The sequence below is a fragment of the Necator americanus genome, chromosome V (genome assembly GCF_031761385.1).
Source record: "Necator americanus strain Aroian chromosome V, whole genome shotgun sequence".
Classification (NCBI taxonomy): domain Eukaryota; kingdom Metazoa; phylum Nematoda; class Chromadorea; order Rhabditida; family Ancylostomatidae; genus Necator; species Necator americanus.
The window spans coordinates 16,376,156-16,397,912 of record NC_087375.1 but is presented as its reverse complement, the minus strand read 5'-3'; the positions used below and the strand labels follow the sequence as shown (position 1 = coordinate 16,397,912).

Here is a 21,757-nt window from a genome sequence, read left to right as displayed (position 1 = left end):
ACAGTTTCCTCGAAATACTGCCGATTACTGAGTGAATTCATTTCAACGAGGTTGAGGTTGTTGGACTGCCACCGGTTGCGGTGACACATGCTAATTCCCCGCATGCACTAAAATTTATAGGTTTTCGCAGCGTTCACCGCAAAGGTATGGAGTTAACCTGAAGACTGCGAGGAAAACGAGAGGGACATCAATCATTTTCGGGATTTCCATGCGTACGGGTTCTTACGGAGCTGGATTTCTAGGTATACGTATTGGTAGGATTTCCAGCTACAGATCTATAAAAAGCTACCTCAGGGTAAACTCTGCACCCAATTTTGCTTCACCACTAATTTATGCCTATTTTCTCTCAATTAACGATTACCCAATTAGGCGAAAAAAAAGAATGAGAAGCTCCGTTACCAGTGGCCATTTCTAATATTCCACAATTTTGCTATCGGAACGAAGTTTTTCTTTCAAAAGAGCGGTTTTCAGGTATGTTTCTAAATCTGGCTTTAAAAACGTCCGCTTAACCTCGGGATCTCCTTACATTATTGCTACTCCATTTCTGCTTCTTCCCCGAGTTCTCTATTGTTTAGACAGTTATGCAGGTTATTATGCACTTTTACCCATGTCCTCTATTGGGTTATTTACGAAAATTTTCGACAGTGTAGAGCAACATTATGGCCCAGTTTGTCTACAAGAATATGCAGCAATAAATTTTTCATCTTTCTAATGAAATGACAAATTGAAGTTTTAGTTCCCGAAATTTGATTGATGTTGCACTTTCTGGGAATTAGGAGGACCGGTCCATAGTGCAGCTCTCCGTACATGGTAGTCCTTGGGTGTTATGTATGTGTATGCGGTTGTGCGTTGCTCTCCTCGGACAGAGATCACTTTTTCTGCTCGGTCGCGGGCAGACAGCGGTTCCGGGAGGGAATGAAAAACAGCGAAGGGCATGTTTACGTGTGTGCGTTCCGCTCGCTCTCTCGCACCGCCACAACGAGAGATTGAGGAGGGGGCAATTCCCCCGTCGTAGTCGACACAACGTAACCACGCCCCGTTTCAGAAGAGACTCACACATATACACACAGCAGCCCGTGCAACCGGGCAGCGCTTTACGCTTCCGACGCGGAGAGGCTTCGTCCCCACTCTGTTCCTTCTTCAACTTTTCGATTCTTTCTGAGATTCGTACAGGCCCTGTTGCTGAAACGCCTCATGTGTTTCTCTGAAGGAGGTGCACAAAATTCCATAAAATTTAGGTCTGCATTTCCGCCATGTCACTTTTCAAATGTGCCCAGCACCAAGTTCTCATCCAGTATTTTAGAAAAATTTGCTCGATAAGTAATTCAAACAGATTTCTGCGTACTTATCGAACACCATTCTTCATTGCCAACATCATATTTCCATAATGCGTATGTGATTCCGGTACCGTGTCCAGTTCTTTAAATCCTTTTCTTCATGTAAAGCGCTTTAAGCACACTTTAGCTACTGTGTTCTTATTTCGAAATTGCTTCCATCTTTTTCATGAAACGCCCTTTTGCACACATAAAGTACAACATTCACTTCCTAAAGAGGAGAAAAAGAAGTCAGATTAGCTCTCTCTTATGGCGCTGCACAAAATACATACCTCTTCATCCAGATCTGCATACACTTTGCACTTTTGTCGTTAGTCGGTTCGTTTAGTACATCTCTGCCCGTTTTGTTTCTTGTCTTGCGTTACATCATCCTGCACAAAGTGGTTACAGGAATGCACCATTTCCTTTTTGTGAAAGAATAAGAAACTCCGATAATTTCTCTTCCATTTTGATGCACATATAACTCTCTAACTTAATTCTCGTCTAGATACGAATCTCAGAAGGAAAACTCCTTCAGTTTACGATTGAGTGAAGAGCATTTTAAGGGTAGGTTCTAAACCTTCTGGAATCCCCTTTCTGTCCTCATTCCCAATCCGGACATGAAGTTTCATTGTCGAATTCCACTGGTGCACGATGACTAGCTTCGTCGGTGACTGTCATTTTCATCGTGCACCGGCACTGTGCGCTGACAACGCGGCAAGCATTTCTCTCAGCGCACATCGAACATTTGAGAACTTCTGTCACTTCTCCGCTTCTCTCGAAATAGATCGTTTCTTGGCTCTATATGTAAACCCAACTGAATTCATTTCCCGTTCGATCGAATCAATCCAAGTAATTCATAAATGTTTACGAGCGCAAAGCAGTTATGGACTTCTGAAAAAGACTATCCAGGTGTCTGCCACCGAATTCGCTTACAATACTCTGGAACGGACGAAGCATCGATCTAACGACAGAGTAGTAATGGGCGGGACTATGTACGTCCCGTTGTCGTTTTCGTCGTCGTCGTCGTGGTATTATTCTGAGCGTCATGTTTTGCCTCGCTCCTCATTAGATAGTCGTTTTTGCTTTGTTGTTGAATGAACCCATGATTGCTCGAGGCGCTCAGTATTCTTACCTTCATATTGTGATTTCTAGGGATTATAGTTCATATTATGAGAGAACAATATTCTGATTATAGCACGGTTTTCCTCATCTTTGAACTCATGTAGTGCGTTTCTGAAAGAACAATCTTATGGGAACCTACCTATCTGACTGAATAGATTGTGGATCTTTCCTAGCTACGTAACGTATGCTCCGTTATCTTCCCATCTCAATTTATGCAGCTTTGAACTTTTCTCGACACTCGCATTGCGGCTCTCTTTCTTACGAACGAATTTGGATGCTCTTCGGAGAGCGAAGCACGTCTTCCTCTCGAGATTCTACCTTTTTCGCAGAATTTCACTTCTTCTTATCGTCACAGCTTTGAATCCAGGGGGCTGGACGTGCGCACTTTAACTGTGTATATGTGTATGTCTGTGAATATGTCCTTAAAGGTCACTGTTTTCCGCATTTTCCTCGGCTGGCTCGCTGTACTTCCGCGAGGAGGGGTGGTGGCGAGTTGACCACGCCCATCCCCACCACCACATCACCACACTCATAGACAGAAACGCTCAGCATTTTTCCGCTCCGCTCATGTACTTCTCTCCGTGATCATCACATGCTGATTTATGTGACAGTTCACTAGTAACATCGCAATTTTTAAGGATGAACAACGACGGTTCGCCTGCATCGACAATTGCACCTACCTTAGATTTACAGGCTCTTCTAGCCACGATGCCAGAATTCTCCATGATGAACAATCTACAGAACAACATGGTGAGCTGGCACTAGCCCTACACCTAAATTCTACAGGATCAGGATTTAGCTCTGTTTTTCCAGCCCAAGGAGAGATCTGCTGCCGAGAATTCGATCCCTACTTCGCAAAGCTTGCTCTTTCCAACGATTCCTAGCGACCAACTGGCTGCACTCTCGTTGGGCCTGTTCCCATTGTCGGGATTTCCCATGTTCCCTCTGCTTCCAATGGGTCCTATGAGCACTTCCGCGCTCTCTCCGCACTCTACCATTGAGAGTCTTGGACTCATGACTAACAACGTAAGTAATAAATAATCTTTTATTGTTTCTACACTCTAGTCGGCACGTCGATCTGAATATTTTTTAGTTACGTCAAACTGCATCCGCCACATCGTCGTCAATGATGCCACCATCGCTGGATTCTCGCCCAAGGGCATTTTCCAGTGCAGCAACACTGCAACGCCCTAAGGTGAGCCTCTTGACATTCTCTTATCATATTCCATGGGAAGCGTAGTAAAGACATAAGTAAAAAGTGACTCATTCCTGTGTGCTTCTTACGTTGCACTCAGGGAGACTCCACGCAGGAAAATCTCAGGGCGCTTGTCCACGATAACAAAAAGGGCAGGATGTGTAGGATGTGGGCTGAGCATGATTTTTCGTTTTATGCGATGCCTGTGCACTACGCAGTTCTATACTGCTTGTGCTTTCCCGTACTTTATCATGGCATCTTGATTGGCACAAAACATCGCGCCATTCACAGACAACACGAGTAAAGGGCCTACGTCCTTATTTCCGACGCATAATGGGATACAAAGTCTTCGTTCTAGATTTACTACTTCAGGGAATGTGTAGGTCAGAAATAGTACACACTTTTCAACTCTTCGATTGTAAGGCAATTAAGCGATAAGTGGCAGTCTAAATATAAACTGATGGAAATTCCAAAGGTTTCCCTTTGCTTAAGAGTCGCGATGAGCACGAAACTGGGCTTACCTAGAAAAATTATCGTATGAACTCTGTGACTGAACCAGAATAACAATGACGATGACGGTGCCCAATCGTACCCTTTTTGGCTATTTTTCCCAAAAATGAATTTTTCCAGCCGACAACCACTCCTGAACGACGTCGTAAGCGATCTCGTAAGACGCAAGAGGAGGAGAATGAGGGCAGTGTGTTGCGAATGCTGATGGACGAGGAGGACGATACTCCAATCAAGATTCGCCAGCAAGCACCCACGAAAGACCTGGACGAGAAATTACGAATGGATGCTGCAAAAGGTGAGAGATGCTCTGAAGCTGTGGCGGAAGTGGATGCGGCCGCCCGCGTTCTGTTTCGTATGACGTCGAATGAGTTCCTTCTCAGCTTTAGTGTTGAGCGGCAGCAGCCCGCCGCCGGCCAAGCGGGCTTCACCTGATTGTCTCACGGACCTTATCGAAGAGCCGACCAGAATCGCCCTCAGACGAATCATCCGCGACGAGGATCTCCCCGATTCTATTGGCCCTGATTCACCGTTTCGTCATCATCCTAAGTACCAGGTAGGGACTGTTCCTCCATACGTACAACATTTGCTTTTGGAATTCCTACGCTCATATTTGCATTTGCATTCTGGGGAATTCACAAAACATCGCACCTTTGCCACCGCCACATTCTTTGAATTCTCGAGAATCAGGGAAATCTCGAAACTCCGAGTAAGTTTTGGGCAGTTTTTCCAGCAGCAGAAAATGGCTCCACACCTTATCCACTGTACTTTTAATGGCACTGACCTTTATACCAAGAACAAAGAATGATGGCAAAATCAGAGAATACTTTTCTCGCCGCCTATGTTTGTCATAGCAATAGCAGCAGGCAGTCAGGCAGGCAGTGAACGGAACAACACCATCGTTGCCCTCTGTTCTCTTCTACCACCATCAGCACATCGAGAAAAGTGCAATCGCATAAACATTATCGACGTCTTGCATCAAGCATACTCTGAACACACGAGAGATTTTCAAAGGCAGAAAAAACCATATTCGTGACTTTTCTGTGGTTACGGGGGGAAATTTCACTTCACTGAAAAAAGGAGAAACACTGTTCCTCTCATTGGCGAATTGGTTGCGAATTTTGAGTCATCCACTTTAGTGGTAGATGAAAAAAGTTTCTTTGCGATAAAAGTGCAGCTCTAATTGAAGAGTCTTATTCCGGTAGGAATTTAGGACCTTTTTGGATTATTTGACTGTTTTGCGAGAACAACGCCGCATTGTTTATACATTATGTAAATACATAGTAGAAAGTTTAGGACTTTATGAGCTTATTTCCAACTGTTTATCCTGACAATTTCATTCCCTTTGTGGTACGTGTTTCGATGTAGCGTTCAGAATTGCCGGCATGTTTCCCAAAGAATCACTAGAAGGGCTGCCTTATGGTCCAGAAGAGTTAATAAATCGTGGCTTTTTGACTCGTTGTTTAAGGTGTGTGCCATCGTCGTGTGCAGGCAACACTTACTGAACTCAAAAAATTTTACCGAGGTTTACATTTTTCCGGAAGATCTACAGACCGTAGAGAAAGATTCGATGTCAGAACATTTCCGTTCGACTAACAGTTAGCCTTCTCATCCAGTGCAATTTCAGCGCAAGCAGCGTGGTTCGGACGCTGAAGTAATCGAAGACATGGAGGCCCTGACGGCATTCTGTATGGTGAACGGCTACGTGCCCGATCCGTCCGATTCGACACCGTCACCAAAAAACGATGCAAGCTATCCGGGAACGGGATCACCGAAAAAATCGTTCGCCGAAATGATGGAGCACGCCATATGCAGGGAGTTGGTCACCGCCGAATAGATTCAGATCGCTATTGCTAATAGTACTTAAGTATTGATAGTTGCATTAGTTTCTGTTCGTTCTGCTAGAGGTGCGTGTGTGTACAGTGCCGGTCCTACGGAGGATCAGTGAACATCAGCAGCAGCAAGTTCAGTTGTGTTCAGTATTTGTTGCGCCGCCTAGATCTGAGCAACATCAGTGCTCATCGCGTGTGAGCCGTTTCATCTGCGTGCTCTCAATATTCTTATATGGTTGCACTTAATGTACTTTTCGTCTTTTTCTTCTAAAACTAATTTGTTATTGTTGTGTGTCATGTAATGTTTATGAGTTGAATATCGCCGCTATTTGCACCCACCAACCACATTCCCAGAATCCCCGTCCATTCACCCATCCCCGCCCTCTTTGACCCTTTGCGCTGTTGTTTGTTATTATCTTATTCGCTAGTGTGATCAGCTGATCTACCCGTTTCTAATCCAGTGTGAAACCAATTTCTGCAACTCGTCCAACGTGTGAGTCTCTCCAATTCAGGAACCATGTATACATATACATTTATGATTGCGATTTCTTCTTTTGTAATAATCAACATAATTATATTGAAACATGAGTACTTTTGACGCTTTAAACACATTTTACAATGATGGATGGTTGAGTCATCGCATTGTTTGTCTGTATGTTTTATTTTATTTTATTCTTTTTCTTTGCCACTGCCTTTGTCCAGAAAAACCGAATAAAATTTGGTGTGAATGTTCTGTTTCCCAGCATCTACGAGCAGCTTACGGGTCAGGGGCTCTCCGCTGCACACTGACGCCTTCATACTGCATCATACATGTACCATGCGTCGGTTTTGCCTCACGGTTCCTCTCTGCCGACCAGCTGAAAGAAATGATTTATTGCGGAACGATTGCTTTGTTGAATCGCCATGATAGTTAGTTAAAAACGTACCGTAATCAAGAGCAGCGCATGTTGCGTGGGTGCCTGGCTTCACATCTATCCTTGCATTACCAGTGTTCCTCTCAGTTACGTTTCAGGAGCAACTTCCTGATAGATTGCAACAGTTTGTGTGTAAGGATTAAAGATCATGCTGAAAGCTTTGCTTTCTCTCTTATTCCTCAATCCGCTTAAGACCGTTCTCTAAGCATCATAACCCGCATTGGTGAATTTTGGACTCTCCAAAAATTACGCTATTATCCCGAAAGAGGATTTCCCTAGTTCCCAACTTGCAGTAAATTATTCTTCGGCAAAAAACTCCTATCCCGCTTGCTCAAAGTTTCAAATTACAAATTGTTAGCATGAATCCACGGACTCATTGGTTCATTTTTTATCATCTTCATTCCATTCTGTTTACTATTATTCTACGCATTTTTCAAATGTAATTTATCCAACACCATTAAAGTATATTTTGCTCTATAAACATAATTGATTAATTTAATCATGTGTGTATTATTATTGTAATATTTTGTTTCTATTTATTCTAAGATTTTTCCGATATATCGTTTCATGGACGAAATTCTTGTGCTTTTAGATCGCTGACCGTCATTTTCCTGAGTTATTGTCCTTATTTCCGCAGCGTTTGAGAATTTCAGTTGTGTTCGAGTTAAGAAACGATAAAAACTGTGACAGTGTTTTGACTACCTGAGCGAGCATAAAAATACGCATATAGGATGTAACAAGAATAACCACTAATTTGTCCATCGCTATGCGATCTGTTCGCTGGTTTTTTACCGGTTTTTTTTTGAGAGGTAACTGAAATCGTAAAGTACCGTAATCGTATGCGATGTATGAGAAATCGATCACACCACAGGGGAATGATCATAAGGACATGACTCTCTCTTCCACTCCACATTCCTACTGTTGTAGAGGGCTAGAGTTTGTCCTGAATAGTCGGCTCGGGTCACAAGCACTAATACATTTGAGCGCTCCATCGCCAATATTCTGGACTAGGGCGACCAATGCAAGTGCTCGCAAATGTCACGTAAGCGCGAACGCGGTTCGTGTGGATTCCACATTTTAGTGTGTCGGTTTTCTCCTTTTTTCTGGGAGTGTGGGTTTTCCTTGCGAATTGGAGGGACCTCGGGCGTTGCTCCTCCTGGCCTATGGGCCATGGTTACTTTACTCTGTTTTTAGGTCTCTCCTCTAGCAATTCTTTTGAAATCAACAACACTGAAGTGGACAGGATTTCTTCTATGTGTGTACGTCCCCATCAGTTTCCTTCCAGTTGCTCGATGACTCCTACACCTTCCTCTTTTTTGGTTTGTTCACGGAATAAAATGTGCTGCTTGTATCTTATGCCTTCCATATACCACAGCCCCTTATCGTCACCTTTTCCTCTGGGCACCAAATGCTTAACCAAGCAGAGGTCTTTCTCGCTGACATGACGTGCTCTTGTCGAAGTGCATCGCAGTTTTTGTGCATTTTCGCGTGCGGTTGCTTGTCTCATGTGTTTTGCGTCCTTCATAATCACCATCTTTGTCATTTTTCTCCAAGTTAGGCGTACGTTCCACCAATTTACAAGCGAAGAAAGCTGATGCAGTAATGTGAGTGGGTGGGTACTGTACTCATCTGCAGTTCGTGATTTCGTAACTTCGTAGGCGAGGCGCCGGAGTTTTTGAATCTCGTGGATCTGCGGAGCAAGGTGCACTTTGTGTGCAGATCACACTGCATACGGGGGATGTATTTCGTTACATAGTGGATAAAATGGTTGCGCTCTGTAGTCTAGAATGGTGCCATTGTTTGATCATGTAAAAGTCGACAACGAACGAGAGAAAGAGACCGGTGGAAGTTATGTTCATTTCGTACACACGTGACATTGTATGCGCATTGTTTGGATTTTTATATGGAATTGTGCGCGCGCTGGATGGTATGTATATATGACGGTTGCAAGTGCACACGTACCGTTGTTCACCTTTTATTCAACAGTGCAAAGTCAGCATTGCACGCAGCAGCGGTTTTTTCCAGCGCTTTTGACAAAACGCACGCAATTTCGAAACGATTTCCGTGCCGATGCTGAAGTGCACTTCGGCGTCAACACCGGTGGCTCGGTGAGGTAGGGGCGAGCCGGGAGGACACAGGAGGCGATAAGGTACTTCTCCCCGCTCCCATACGCATATGCACACAAAACGGAACAGGTTCCCACCGACGACGAACACGGCGTTCGTCGGCAACAAAAACGCAGCAAAAAGCGCGCAGAAATGTCTCGTCGCAAACGGTTGCACTCTCTGTGTGAGCGGTTGTAACGTCTGATGCACTGAACAATGCACATCTCTCACTGAACAATTCCTAAACCACCAGAGTAACAATGTCGCTCGGGAGAGCTAACGGGGGAACAACTGACACCAAGAGTGTTGCGCCTGCAACATTTATGTGGTGATGAGCAAGAGACTTTTCCACTGTCATATTATTCTATCTTCGTGCACCGTTAACGATAGGATGCACAATCTTTAGATAGATAAGACCAGTTCTCGTCCAAAACTAGTCAGACAGCAGCGAAAAATCCTATGTAATTTCTCTTCATCACTCTTGATGGTACTAGTGGGTGATCTTTTGCATTTATGAGTGGTAATTTCGCAAATCTAATTTCATTCCGACATTTAACAAATAAAATAACAATTCAAATAGGTTCTTTAGAATAACTTATTTGTGAATGCCCCTTTAAAAGTAGTTTTGTTGTGGATTTTAATTGATTAAATTTATTATGTATCATGTATGTTATTATATATAATAACATACATATAATAATAATAGTAATATATATATATATATATTTAACATCGTTTATGTTATTACTGTGATTCTACTGCAAAATGACCCTTCAAAGTAACGCCTCATCTCTCATCACATTTTTTTTGTTTGTTTTGAGAACATTTTGTTTAATCGTAAATGTATTTATGAGAGTTATTAGAATTTGTAAACCGGTGTGTAGAAATGCTAAAAGATTGTCGAGAAAATGTTACATACCTGCTTCCTTGATGTATCGCTGTTCGCCATTGTGTGATCCCCTCATCTTACAAAGATGTAATTTTAGAATCCCTGCAAATTAAGTGAACCTACTCTGTGTGAATGATATTGCCGATGACGGCAGAAGAAAAAAATACAACATATTTATTCAGTACAATTTATGAACGCGTCAGTACAGCTGGACTAATGCAAAATTGCAATGTGTTGTGTCGATGCATACGCTTCAAATTTGCAACAATTCCCTAAATAAGTTCTGATGGAGTTCGTAATAGGAGTTGTTTAATGCCTAGAAAATAAGTTCGAAAAGCTGGAATTCTGTAGGTGCAACCAAATCCGGCTTTTCTGCATTTTTTTGCTTCCCGCTGCTCGTTACGGTAGTTTCATGAAGAAGTGTACGGGCTGCTGCAGCTGTAACACATCCAACAACATTTGCACTTATACTGTACAAAATAACATTCAAAAATATCTGATCGCATTTTTGACGGTGAAATCCTGTCATGTGCTGGAATCAGGAGCTTGCACAGAACTTTGAGGACGCTGTAAGGTCTGACTCAGGTAGCCACGATAATTGCTTTCGCTCGTTCTCTTTCTCAGTATCTTGATTCATTTTGCTGAACATCATTGTATGTGGGGATCAATCGATTCATTAGAATGAGCTCTATCTATCTAGTTTATACTGGACTCTAAAACTCCCACCAAACCACTCATTCTCTAAACTACCAGCGGCTGGAAATTAGTGGGCTCTGCTCAGAGATGTAACGGCGTCCTGAGCACATGTGGTATTTGATCTGTACAAAATGCTCGAGTCCTTGGAATTCAAGAACTCACACTAAAGATTTGTGAAGTTGAGTCTCATCTGCATCAGTTTAGCGCCTTGTAAGGACATCTATTACCTATTTGAAGCCCAACATCTTCGAAAACTATTATGGACATTGTTACAGCGTTATGGTCATAGATGCGATAGTCGGAGCCGGTGCTCAGACCTCCTTCACTTTTAAACGGTTGGCGAAGTTACCTTCTTCACTATTGGACGGCTATCGAAAGGACCCCTTCACTTGTGCTGCACCCCATGAGCTGAACCCCCTTCACCTGAGGGTCCGGCTTCTCCCTATCGCACCTATGGTTGTGGTTTTATTTTTCGTACATTTGGAAAGCTCAAAATGGAAATCTGTTCAGTCACTCTCTGCCTTCATAGGTAACTTTCTACAATTATAAAACCCGTGTTTTATATCTTTAATGGTGGGAAAAGGTATGGATGAGTACAAAGAATTGCTGTGAAACTGAGAGGAATAGAATTTTCAAAATTTTCAATGACAGAAAATCTTTTCAATTGTTAGTGCTTCTGGTTGTCCATACGTACCCTACATTAGGCGGGAATATTTGCAGCGAAAGACGAGCATTTTCTCTGTTTTCTCGTGTAGATCGCTACAAATGTTTCCGTGAAGCCCGACTGAGAAATAAGCGCACTTTTCGAAATCAATCTTACCGTCTCTCGAGGTCGGCGGTGTTTTCCCGTTTGCACGCCGCCAAGATCGGCACAAAGGAGCGGCGAAAAACTGAAACGTTGAACAAGAAATTTTTGCGAAAAGTGCAGATTTGCATGTGCGCAGGCGGTTTTGTTGCTGATGACGCTCGTACGTGACCACATGGTGTTCTGCTCTGGCACGAAGTTTCGTGCTTCGTTTATTTCGTGCGTATTTTGTGCCTCTGAAGCGAGAGTCATCACTTAGGGGACTGTGGACTGTAGTGCAAAAAATCCATTTTGTTTGAGGTGTCGTCTGTAGGTCACTTGCCGGCTCGATGTTTTCTATCTAAGGTCGTGCCGTGTTCGTTCAACTTCTCGGAGACGTTAAGAACACCAGCACGAAATTTTCACGACATTTAGCTGCATAACACTAAATCACTTCTGCTAACGCTACACAAACCACACAAAAACTGCAGAGTTGCACTTTTCACTGCAACTCTCTTAATGTCTGTCTGTCACTGTGTCAAAGATTCTGCAAACTGGAGACGTTCCTAGTTTTCCAGTCGTTCGTTAGGGGAGCGACGAACTGAAACTTATCCCCATTTAAGGAGTTGTCCTACAAGCATTCATCAGCTTTCTAATTAGTGATTAAAATTTTTCGTGAAGAGTAACTAACACATTTTTAGTAGGTGGGCAAATTCACTTTTCGGGCTATGTAGCTGAAATCAGAAAAAAAGAACTTTGTGGCCCTCTAAAGGGGTTATCTCCTACGAGGATTAATTTCTTGTTACTGTTAGTCGCTCACAGCCAGGCTGGAACTCTTGCTTATTCTGAGCTCTAGAGGACTGTCAAACTAATTCCAGTCCCTTCTTCAATTTATTTCGTTTGATATTTTGACTTAAACTCAGCGAATCACAATCTTCACGAACACACACATCTTTGACCTATCTTACCTGTATAAGTTGCATCGTTTGGGGACGGCACCACACGCGACTGTTTCGCAAGCCCTCTTTACTTTAGGGTTACTAGAAGAATTTGAGCGTTGTAAGGCCCACACTCGTGCACTACTCCCCTACTCCTGTCTTTTCGTGGAAATGTCCCAAAATCGTCAGCTCCCTGATACACTGCCTTTATATTAACTGGTGTTTTTCGTTGAAAACATCTCGACAACTCTGGTTGATTACTGTGATCTACATTTCATGAGCGACATGGAGCTATCTTGGCGACGCTCAGATCTCAACAGTAATCAGTGCCGAGTGTGTTCAAGCAGGCGAGCGTCAGCCGCAACATACATTCCTTTTCAGCTTGACACACACTCTCTTCCTGCTGCTCTGCTCCAGTCGAGAGCCCATCGCGGTCACTCGATCGAACGGCGGAGTTTTCCCCAGGTCGTTGCGACAATCCGTCTGCAAACAGTGGACAGTAATTCTCGTTAATCAAGATTTGGCTTATTTTTACCCCGGAAACTGACCACAAGGATGTCCTTTGATACCAGCTGGTTGGCAGCTGACGAACTGGACAAAACATCACGTCAGTCGTGTACTAGGGATCGCACTTTTTTTTTAAACTTTGTAACTAGTGGCTTTTAGAAATCGTATCTTGCAAACAAAGAATAAAAGTGCACGGTGTTGATCAACCCCTACGGGATTTGCTACAGGTTCGACTTCAATTCACGGTCGTTCGAGGTTTATAAACGTGCGCGCAGCCTGACAGTCAGCAGTAACTTGCGGTGGCGAGGCGATGTACTAAATCAGTTTTTATCCCCCAGACAGGTCTGGTACCAATTTATCAACTTCGGAGGGATGGAAGTCTTATGTGGTTGGGGCTAGGCGCTTTTGAACCATCGATCGTGCAGTTACGACGGAACCTCTCACCGACTGTGCAGCACGCTCCCTACATGGCTAACCATTTCTTCAATTTACCTGTGATAATCTACACCGATGATCCCTCATAGTTGTTGTTGTTGCTTTTTCACAAAAAAAATCAATATTCAGGACCACAAACGAATTCCTGCAAATACAATTTTACAATCCTTCCTGTCACCGAAAGTCCTAGTGTTCAACGAAAAAGGAACTTGTTCGTGACCAGCTTTATTTTAGCTGAGTCGTAAACACTGTTTAGGAGTTATTTGTGTGGATCTTGACTATTTCGAGAGGAACACATGGTGTAGCACAGCTGTAGGTGAAAAACCCTCTTCAAATTGCATGCAATTGAATCAAAGTACAGATGCTGAGCAAGTCTCTTTTCGAATGAACACTACATAGCTTCAAAATGTTATTTTGAAAGTGGCACTGCACTGTACTCTAAATGTCATCCGGAAACATTAATGAATTTCTAAAAATGATTTTCTGCATGCACTTTTGTACGGAAAAAATGCACGCTTCCATAGGCGGCATTACATTTCACCAATTCGAGTTCTCTATTATTGATGGGTTTTCATTTTTAAGAGGGAAAATATATTACAACCTCTGAAAGAAAGCCGCTTTTTCCCCAGCCAAAATCGAAATCCAAGAGTCTTCGCATAGTTGTCGCAGGGGAAAAAGGATTATCAATCAGCAATGATCGATGGCCTTAAATAAAAGTTAGGAATGATAAACTTGCAGCAACTAGGTGTCAAGAAAAAACTACAGTGAAACTATTTGAATTCGGGACCTTTCTTTGAAGTATGCCCGTTCTGTTCCTTCAGGAGTTGCTACCGGTAAATGGTTTTCAGTTCAGCGAATTTTTAGAAGGAAAAAGGTAGAATGCGATCAGAACAATTCGAAAATGTTTAGAAAATGAAATAAATATTACAAAATATTTGCAATATATTGGAAGGAAACGTAGGGGTGGAAGAAATGTTGGGCGAACATCTGAAAATATTTCGTTTAAAATGGACACCCACAGTCCCACCAAAAAAACTGAGTACCGATGGTTTGTTGACCTTTGGTTCTGTATGGCCACAACCGTTTTCTTCCCAACAACTCTATGAATTCACAAAAAATCCGAATTCAAACATTGCTGATGAAAAGGTCTTCCCACATCGGTTCTTCTAGGCAAACTCGGACAATCATCACTCTTATTTTTCAAGACCACACGCACACAATATTTTGGATTTTCTAGTTTCCGACTCTCAATTTCTCAATGCTTCGCCACCTCCTCTGCAGCGATTTCAGTTTTCGTGAACAGAACTTTCCTTTTTCATCAATGTTTGTTCAAACTTCCTGAAATTGCATCGAATCTGGCAACAGTTATGTGCATCTTTGCGAGGCGGCAGCAGACTGATAGATCGTGCAGTGCAGTGAATGTGAGTGCAGTGAAGAAAATTTGCATTCGTTTTTTCTTCCCATTTACTTGCAAAGAATCGTCCGGAATGTTGCACTTTTGAGACAAATTTTCCTACAAAAAAAATTTACACTCCCACTGGAACTGCACCTATTGGGGTGTTTCTGGTACGCTCTTGTCCTTATTTTATTTAGCAGAACCACGTTGGGTTAGCAGGAGAGCTCCACTAAGCATCTTTCAAAAGCAGATGCGTAAACTCTCAAAATCCACGAAATACTTCGAGAACCCCGGCCCTGTGAATTACATTATCAGCGCGAACTAGTTCCGATAAGCGTTGCTGATGTTTGGAGTCCTGTGGAAACGCGTAACGCATGTCATTTCACCGCGATCCACTTCTTTGACATAATGACAGGAAGTACCTTATGTCTGTTTTGTTATTTATTTGATACACTACAAAACGCACATCAAAACCAATGAAGAGTTTAGTTTCTCTCTTCAGTGGTCCTGGAAGTTAATTGTTTTAATCGCTTGGCATTGTTCGAGAGCGGGAGCTAGAAGTTGCTGAAGCGGTGACATTCTCTATTTGTCTACCGGATCAGCTGTTTTGTCTTCACGAATTCTCATGCACGTGCGCAAAAATAGACTGTAATTTTTGGCAACACTGACTTATTCCGTCCTCCACCAGATGACGGTATATTGCTACTGGTCGGACAATTTCTCGTTTCTTTAGTTTTCTACTGACCTTCTTCATCGTCACCGATCCGTAACCCTACGCATACCTCACTTAGGAAAACACAGCTCCGGGTGGTCTAGAGCAGCTGAAAACTAAGTTGTGTCAGAGCAAGAATTGTACTTATTGAAAGCGATCAATACGAAAACCTCAAAAAATGATGAAATGCTTGCAGTACACATGTGACGCTGCTGAAATGGAATGGGGTGGCCATTGCTTCGGAAGAAAAACTGGGCACGGCAATCACATCGGGACAGTTCGAACAATCGACGTACAGTACGCTCGATTGATTCACGTTGTACGATGTGGTTATGGTTATAAAACAACTGTGAGGCTTGTAGGGGTTGTCAGAGCTATGTCCACCGCATTGGGACCACTTTGGAGAATTTCTAGTAAGGAAAAAGTTGAAAATCAGAAAACGAATGGAGTTTTTATGAGAAGAGAGTAAAAAAGTGGGTTTCACAGCGCGAAATATGTGACATGATGAGGGGTTTTTAAATTTGCTACTTTCCCCAGCTCGGCACAATAACCTTAAAACTATGCTGTCTGCTGTGAAAGAAACATAAACAGGCTTCTGTCCCTTTGTAAAGAAAGAAGAAGAAGACAGTGTTGCATAAACTGCTCTGAGTTTGTAATGGATTTGCTCCATCTTAGCGAATATCTTCCCATTTGGTAACTGTCGTAAAATATTGTTTCTGAATTTTCAATTTCCACTGTTTTTTTAAACTCTGTCGCGGCAAAAGATTTCCGACAAACAATTCCCCACACGTTTAGAACATCATTGCATTTTGCGTTTCTCTTGGAATTTGTGAACAATGTTAAGAACGGTATAGAATTGGGGACATTATTCGTGTTTCCTTGCCTCGTTACCAGGGGGAATCAGAACATTGGAAGGTGTAGGAGTTTCTGAAACAAGGTTTTGTAATATCCAGTAAATCCCAGAATTGTGCTAGGAAAGAGAATTCTGTTGCATCAAAGTGCAAGAAAATGTTTTATATTTCTAAGGTGAGCCAACGAGATTCCCACCACTTTTTTCCAGTCTGTTGGTCGCAGTTGTCCGTCTTTGTAGAAGCTAGTGTGCTGGATTTTACAGTCTCAATTTTTTTCTCGCACTTCTCTGAAAAAAGTCAAGTGACGAGTGCAGTCCGCCATTGGTTGAACACTGTGGATCAGTAGGAGCTCTGCCAGGATATATTGCGAGTGTCTACTTTACGAATGTTTAATTCTAGCTTAACTTTCCACTTTGCACTAAATGTCACATATCCTCAAATCGCAGTTATCTCAGAGCCTGGTCCCCTAATTTGCAGCAGTTGGTAATTTAGAAGATAAGTGCTTTTGTAAAAGTTTTCCAAAGCTCGGGACAAGCCGGATAAATAGACAGATCTCGTCATCACGAATCGATCGATGTCCACCTATAAGATAGATATAGAGCAGAAGGAATCAAGTTTCAGAGAAAAACAAAAAAATGCGAATCCACTTTTTTCCGTTCTCCAGGCGAAGAATAATCGTGGCTTCTGTATTTGATCTTTTCTAACATTTCTTTCATTTAAAAGTTAGTGAATTTTTTTTACCATCAAACTTACAGACTTCTCAACTTAATGGCTAGCGTTTTCCTCAAAGAAATGCTAGGAAATTAAGGAGCAAGAGGATACTTCCTTCGCGGACCATTTGTAGAGCACAGGCCTAAGCAATGGTGTGCGGCACCAATTTTTTAAAAGAAGGCTTTAACCCGGGTTTTCCCCCAGAAAGGTGGGGAATTTTCCAAAGGCGCGTCTCAGTGAGAGGGAAATTCTAGCTAGGCAACGTAGCACATGAAGGATTCAAAATTTCGTTCCAGTGGATACAGAAGGTCCACATTCACGAAAACCTGTGTTTGTGTGAGTTTGTACATTGCAGCGAGTTTGTTTAGTTGAAAACTTCTTGAGGACTGCCAAATCTTGATCACAGCACTCAATGAGCTGTCTTTTTTGGTGAACCAGTTGGATATGGTGTGTGAAAGATTAGGTTTTGAAAGTTCAAGAGGTTGTTCATGGAACATCAGCAACCTATCTTAGCACTAATGCGAATAAAAAAATGGTAATAAGGGGAAAGGTTGATCGGTCCTTCGACGGTGACGAAGCGGAACCTTTGCTCATATTTTTACTCGAACGTATCAGATGAATCGCTGTTCAACAGAAGAAAATCTAACAAGAGGTTCACAGAAAATCCAGTTATCGGGTGGTTCAGCCTTTTGAAAATATGCGGAGCGCTTCTGCAGCCTCACATTTCCTCATTTTTATCACAAAAAAAAATCAAGGGCAGCAAATTGTCGCCGCACATCATTTACCCATGGCTGTTTCAGATGGGAGTTCGGTGGCCTCCGAATTTTCTCAAGGAGTGCGTACTGATCCACTGATTTTTATCACACCCTATTGTAACCACAGATATACCAAAAATTGAGGCTCCTACTCGCTCAGATTGCTTACAGTGGAGCTTCCGAGCTTATTTATCGAACATTCAATGAAACAACTATTACCGAATTAGTCCACATATTCGAATATTCGATGGGTGAGGTAAAACAGCAAAATCGTTGTCATTCTACACTCCGCAATTGTCGCCATACTCGTTTTGGCGTGCCAGTTCTCGTTACTTCTGAGGTACTGTGATGCGAACCTTTTCTGGTGTATTTGTTTGTTCACTGGAATTTCCGCACGAGTCTCTGCAGATTCACAAACTCGCAATAGCCATTGTACTGAAAACGGCGTTTTCCGTCCATCTGAAGGGTTACATCCTGGGCATTGAGTGTGTGGTTTGTAGGAAGGTATGGGAACAATTTGAAGGTCATCGAAGTGTTAATTATTGTTTTGTAAGGTGACTTGAATACCGGAAATTAACTTCATTGTAGCGATACATACCTAGCGCCTAAGCTAGCGTTTAGCAAGTGAATCTTATAATATTTCAGGAGAGCTTCGGTAGGAAAGCAAACCTGGGGTGGATGAAAGCGATTACGCATGTCGTGTCAGTCGAGTGTCGGTAGATTCTCATTTTTGTAGCGAATATGAAAGTCGAACGCGTAGGCGTATCCAGAGGGATTGATCAACGCCGAGTACGTCATATTCTCTATAGGAAAGCTGGCCTTTTCTGTGGAGAACGAATCCATTACCCATTGAATTTCATGTGAACATCAACAAATTACCGCTCAGGCGATCAAAATCGATCACATGTGCTGTTCCTGTGATTGTATCTAGTATTTTATTATTCCAGTCGTATGGAGATGTAATGGCTGGCTATACGTCTATGGTGTGGCTTTTCTTCTAATATTACCACGACCGCTTCATTTTCCACATTCAACCTCAGTCCACCTTACGCAACAGATCTCATCGTGGGGTGGCGGGTTGCACGATCTGCCCGTCTTAACGTCTACAGTTGTCGTTAGTAAGTTGTGGAGATTACAACTTTTGGCGCTAATCGAGGGAGTGCTGCTGGGTACTTTATGGTTCTGGACCTTACTGTTCTTAGTTCGCGATAAAAGGACGGCATTGAATGAAGAGAACAGAAACAGCTGAGAAATAATAAGAGAAGGGTCAATGACACGGCAGACACGCAAACAGACAGAACAGCGCACTGGTATGGATACAGAAAGACAGGCAGACAGACATGCAAGCAGTGACAAAAGGATGTGGTTTGATAGCTAAGCAATTCGTTCTGCGAAAAATCAGCCCATCTGTCCTTCTCGGCACTCCCCTTACTTCGTCACCTGATCATACATACATAAATGAATAGTAGCATACGTAGACAAAGTATCCTGGAAAAATAGTTACTACACTCCAACGATAGAGAAAATTCAACAGCTTTGTTACTTCTTCAAGGTAGTACGGTAAATGTGAAGACTAGAGATTTTCTTTATTTGCTATTGTTTTGATTCGATTTATTTATTTATGTGTGCAAACGGCAATGGCATTTCCGCCTGACAGCAGCGCGTTAATGTGGTCAGCTCACAGCTGTGCCGAAATGAAATTCTATTCTCCAATTTTCAATAACGTCGCCTGTACATTAATCCACGTGAACCACTTGACCTTCTGCAATCTTCCGAAAATTCGAGAGTGAGAAATTTGTGGAATCTTTTGATGCTGTAAACTATGTTGTGAACTCTGCTTTTTTTAATTTTCTGGTCTTCAAGAATCTTCGCTCAATCTTCGATCCATCTTTTTCATCATACATTGTTCCCCCTCAGCTCTGTGACCAGTTTACGTTAGATCTAATTCCCGCACTTATTGCAAATTGTACTACTAAATGCCACAAGACTTATCTCATTATAAAATTTCCAATTCGAAACCGTTGTTTTACTTTTGCCTGCACTTCTTACTTGCTAATATTATTCAGTTCTAAATGAGCACTGCTGCATTAGAGGAATATTACCGCACGACATTTTCCTACAATATGTCTCTAACTTCCGTGGGACCGCCAGAGTGGAGGAAAAACATGTTTTGGTGTTTCTTCAAATCTGCAGGAATGTCTCTTATTTTTTCCACCTTTTTACGCCGTGATGATATTGATCACTCCAAATTCCAACATTACAGTTCCCAAATTTCGTTGTTTTTTTTTCGAAGCGCTCAGAAAAACAATATTATTTTCTTGGGGAGGTCCAGAAGAAGAAACTCACGAAGAGGAAAAGGTAGCCGTCAGCCTTCAGAAGATGGCTGTCGGTTCGTCTGCTATTCAAATCTTCTCCACAAGGTTTTTTTTTCTAGGAAAGAAACGATGCGGAGCATAATGGACATTGCTTATTCGGTCACTCCTCTGGCGTGCTGTCGTCTCGCAGGCGATTAGGCTGAAGTCGTCATCAGTTTTTTTCCGAGAATTTGAAGGAGATGTGGGCCAATTTCACTTGTGACTGTGTATTCCAGTTAAGCTCCAGCGCCATGTTACAAAGAAAAGTTTGTCGGAGCTTTCAGTATGGATCTAGAGAACTTCGACAGAGAGAATCGTTCCTTCTTCAAGGTCACTACTGGTGATTTCGTGGTAAAATTGGAACCAGAAGGGTGCTGGAAGAACTTCGCATTGGGACTCACGGCCTAAAGATTGGTATGGCGAGTTACCATCATCAACTACAACCATTCAGGGAATCTCGCAATCTCGAAATCCTTCCTCTTCTCTCTTGACGTGAAATCCGGTGAAAAGTGACCTAATGGAACAGGCTACATCATCAGCGAAAGATTTTGCCCTGAGGATATCGTTGTTGCAGCATTGTTTCATAGGAGATCGGATCATCCTTTGGAGATGATTTTTCTTCATGCATGAAGAAGGGAAGGCCGCAGTCTTCACGAAGCCCTAGACGCATTATTAACTTAGTCGATTCATTTGCTGACTTTTGGGAGAGACAGCATCGACGATAAATCTATTCGATCGGGAGAGCATCTTCGTGACTGTACGAGGAAAGCTGAGGGTTTCGAAACACAAACCACTATTCGAGCTCGAACTCGAGCTAATATGCCAATGGGCCCGCAGGAGCCGACGAGAACCTTGAACGCGCCTCGAAGTTCGCTATGCTTTGCAGGGAGACGATAAAAGAAGGATTCAAAGAGAATATTGGCTAAAACTCCTGAGCCAGCGAGAGCATTAGCCGTCCGAGTCTCTTCCATTTATAAAACAAACATTATCTCTGTCCTGAATCCAAATGGAACAATCACAGTATAGGAAAGGTCATTCACGATTTCTACTCCGATCTTTTCGACACCCACGTGCTCTTGCCTCCCCATCACCTGAGTGAAGGTGCACATGTCATCCTAAGCGTCGTCTCTTCCGCAGCCCGACATGCCATAATGTTGGTGAGGAACTGTACTCCACCCTGTGTGCTTTTGGTTGAGCCAGCAGCCATACAGTGCCCAGCAGCACATCCATGTTTTATATATATATCAAATAATATGTATTAAATATATATCAAATTTTGATTGTATTTCCTTATTTGGATGCATTTCATTTCCAATTAATTCCATTCCATTAACGATAGTATTTTCTTGCGCGTAATCATACTTGGAAACATTAATTATAGCTATAGTAGTTATCAGACCGATACTGTAAAAATAAATGTGTGCCGCACAGTGTGACAATGTCACAATGACAGTGATTTAATATCCATTAGCTTGCTGCAAACTGCAAAAGAACGCTAACTACTGCCCTTTGTGAATGCGCCATAGGGCAAGAGAGAAGAAAACTGTTGAATTAGTTTTCTCCTTGTGCAGACACATGTCCTATGACGACGTTACACCACATGAGAGCCTTGCAAGTGCAACGTTTCGTCTCATCAATGATTTCTTTACTTCATTGCTATGGATTTGCAATTGGGACACACGGCAGCCGCTTTAAGAGGGGGACGCTACTTGACAGATATGCTTTTTGCCGTATTTAA

General features: G+C 42.5%; 3 protein-coding genes across 5 annotated transcripts; 2 read left to right on the top strand and 1 right to left on the bottom strand.

Annotated features, from left to right (window-relative positions):
• Positions 1 to 1,967: 1,967 nt before the first annotated feature.
• On the top strand, positions 1,968 to 5,977 carry RB195_014069 (uncharacterized protein; the record flags this gene model as incomplete). Of its 3 annotated transcripts, XM_064204171.1 has the most annotated exons (8): positions 1,968 to 2,165; positions 2,226 to 2,308; positions 3,077 to 3,188; positions 3,252 to 3,464; positions 3,532 to 3,633; positions 4,264 to 4,438; positions 4,524 to 4,696; positions 5,768 to 5,977. In XM_064204171.1, 8 exons carry the CDS (start codon positions 1,968 to 1,970, stop codon positions 5,975 to 5,977), a joined length of 1,266 nt encoding a protein of 421 aa, XP_064060052.1. The 3 variants fall into 3 exon arrangements, with proteins under 3 accessions (XP_064060052.1, XP_064060053.1, XP_013298641.2); XM_064204172.1 differs by lacking the exons at positions 1,968 to 2,165; positions 2,226 to 2,308 and having other exon boundaries at positions 3,078 to 3,188; positions 4,530 to 4,696; XM_013443187.2 differs by lacking the exons at positions 1,968 to 2,165; positions 2,226 to 2,308 and having other exon boundaries at positions 3,078 to 3,188.
• Positions 5,978 to 8,156: 2,179 nt separating this feature from the next.
• RB195_014068 (uncharacterized protein) lies at positions 8,157 to 8,420 on the bottom strand (the record flags this gene model as incomplete). Its single annotated transcript, XM_064204170.1, has 1 exon — positions 8,157 to 8,420. One exon carries the CDS (start codon positions 8,418 to 8,420, stop codon positions 8,157 to 8,159), a length of 264 nt encoding a protein of 87 aa, XP_064060051.1.
• An 11,474-nt stretch (positions 8,421 to 19,894) lies between these two features.
• Positions 19,895 to 20,183, top strand: RB195_014067 (uncharacterized protein; the record flags this gene model as incomplete). The annotated part of the gene is made up of 2 exons (XM_064204169.1): positions 19,895 to 20,023; positions 20,100 to 20,183. The coding sequence occupies 2 exons, from the start codon at positions 19,895 to 19,897 to the stop codon at positions 20,181 to 20,183; spliced, it is 213 nt and encodes a 70-aa protein (XP_064060050.1).
• Positions 20,184 to 21,757: the final 1,574 nt, after the last annotated feature.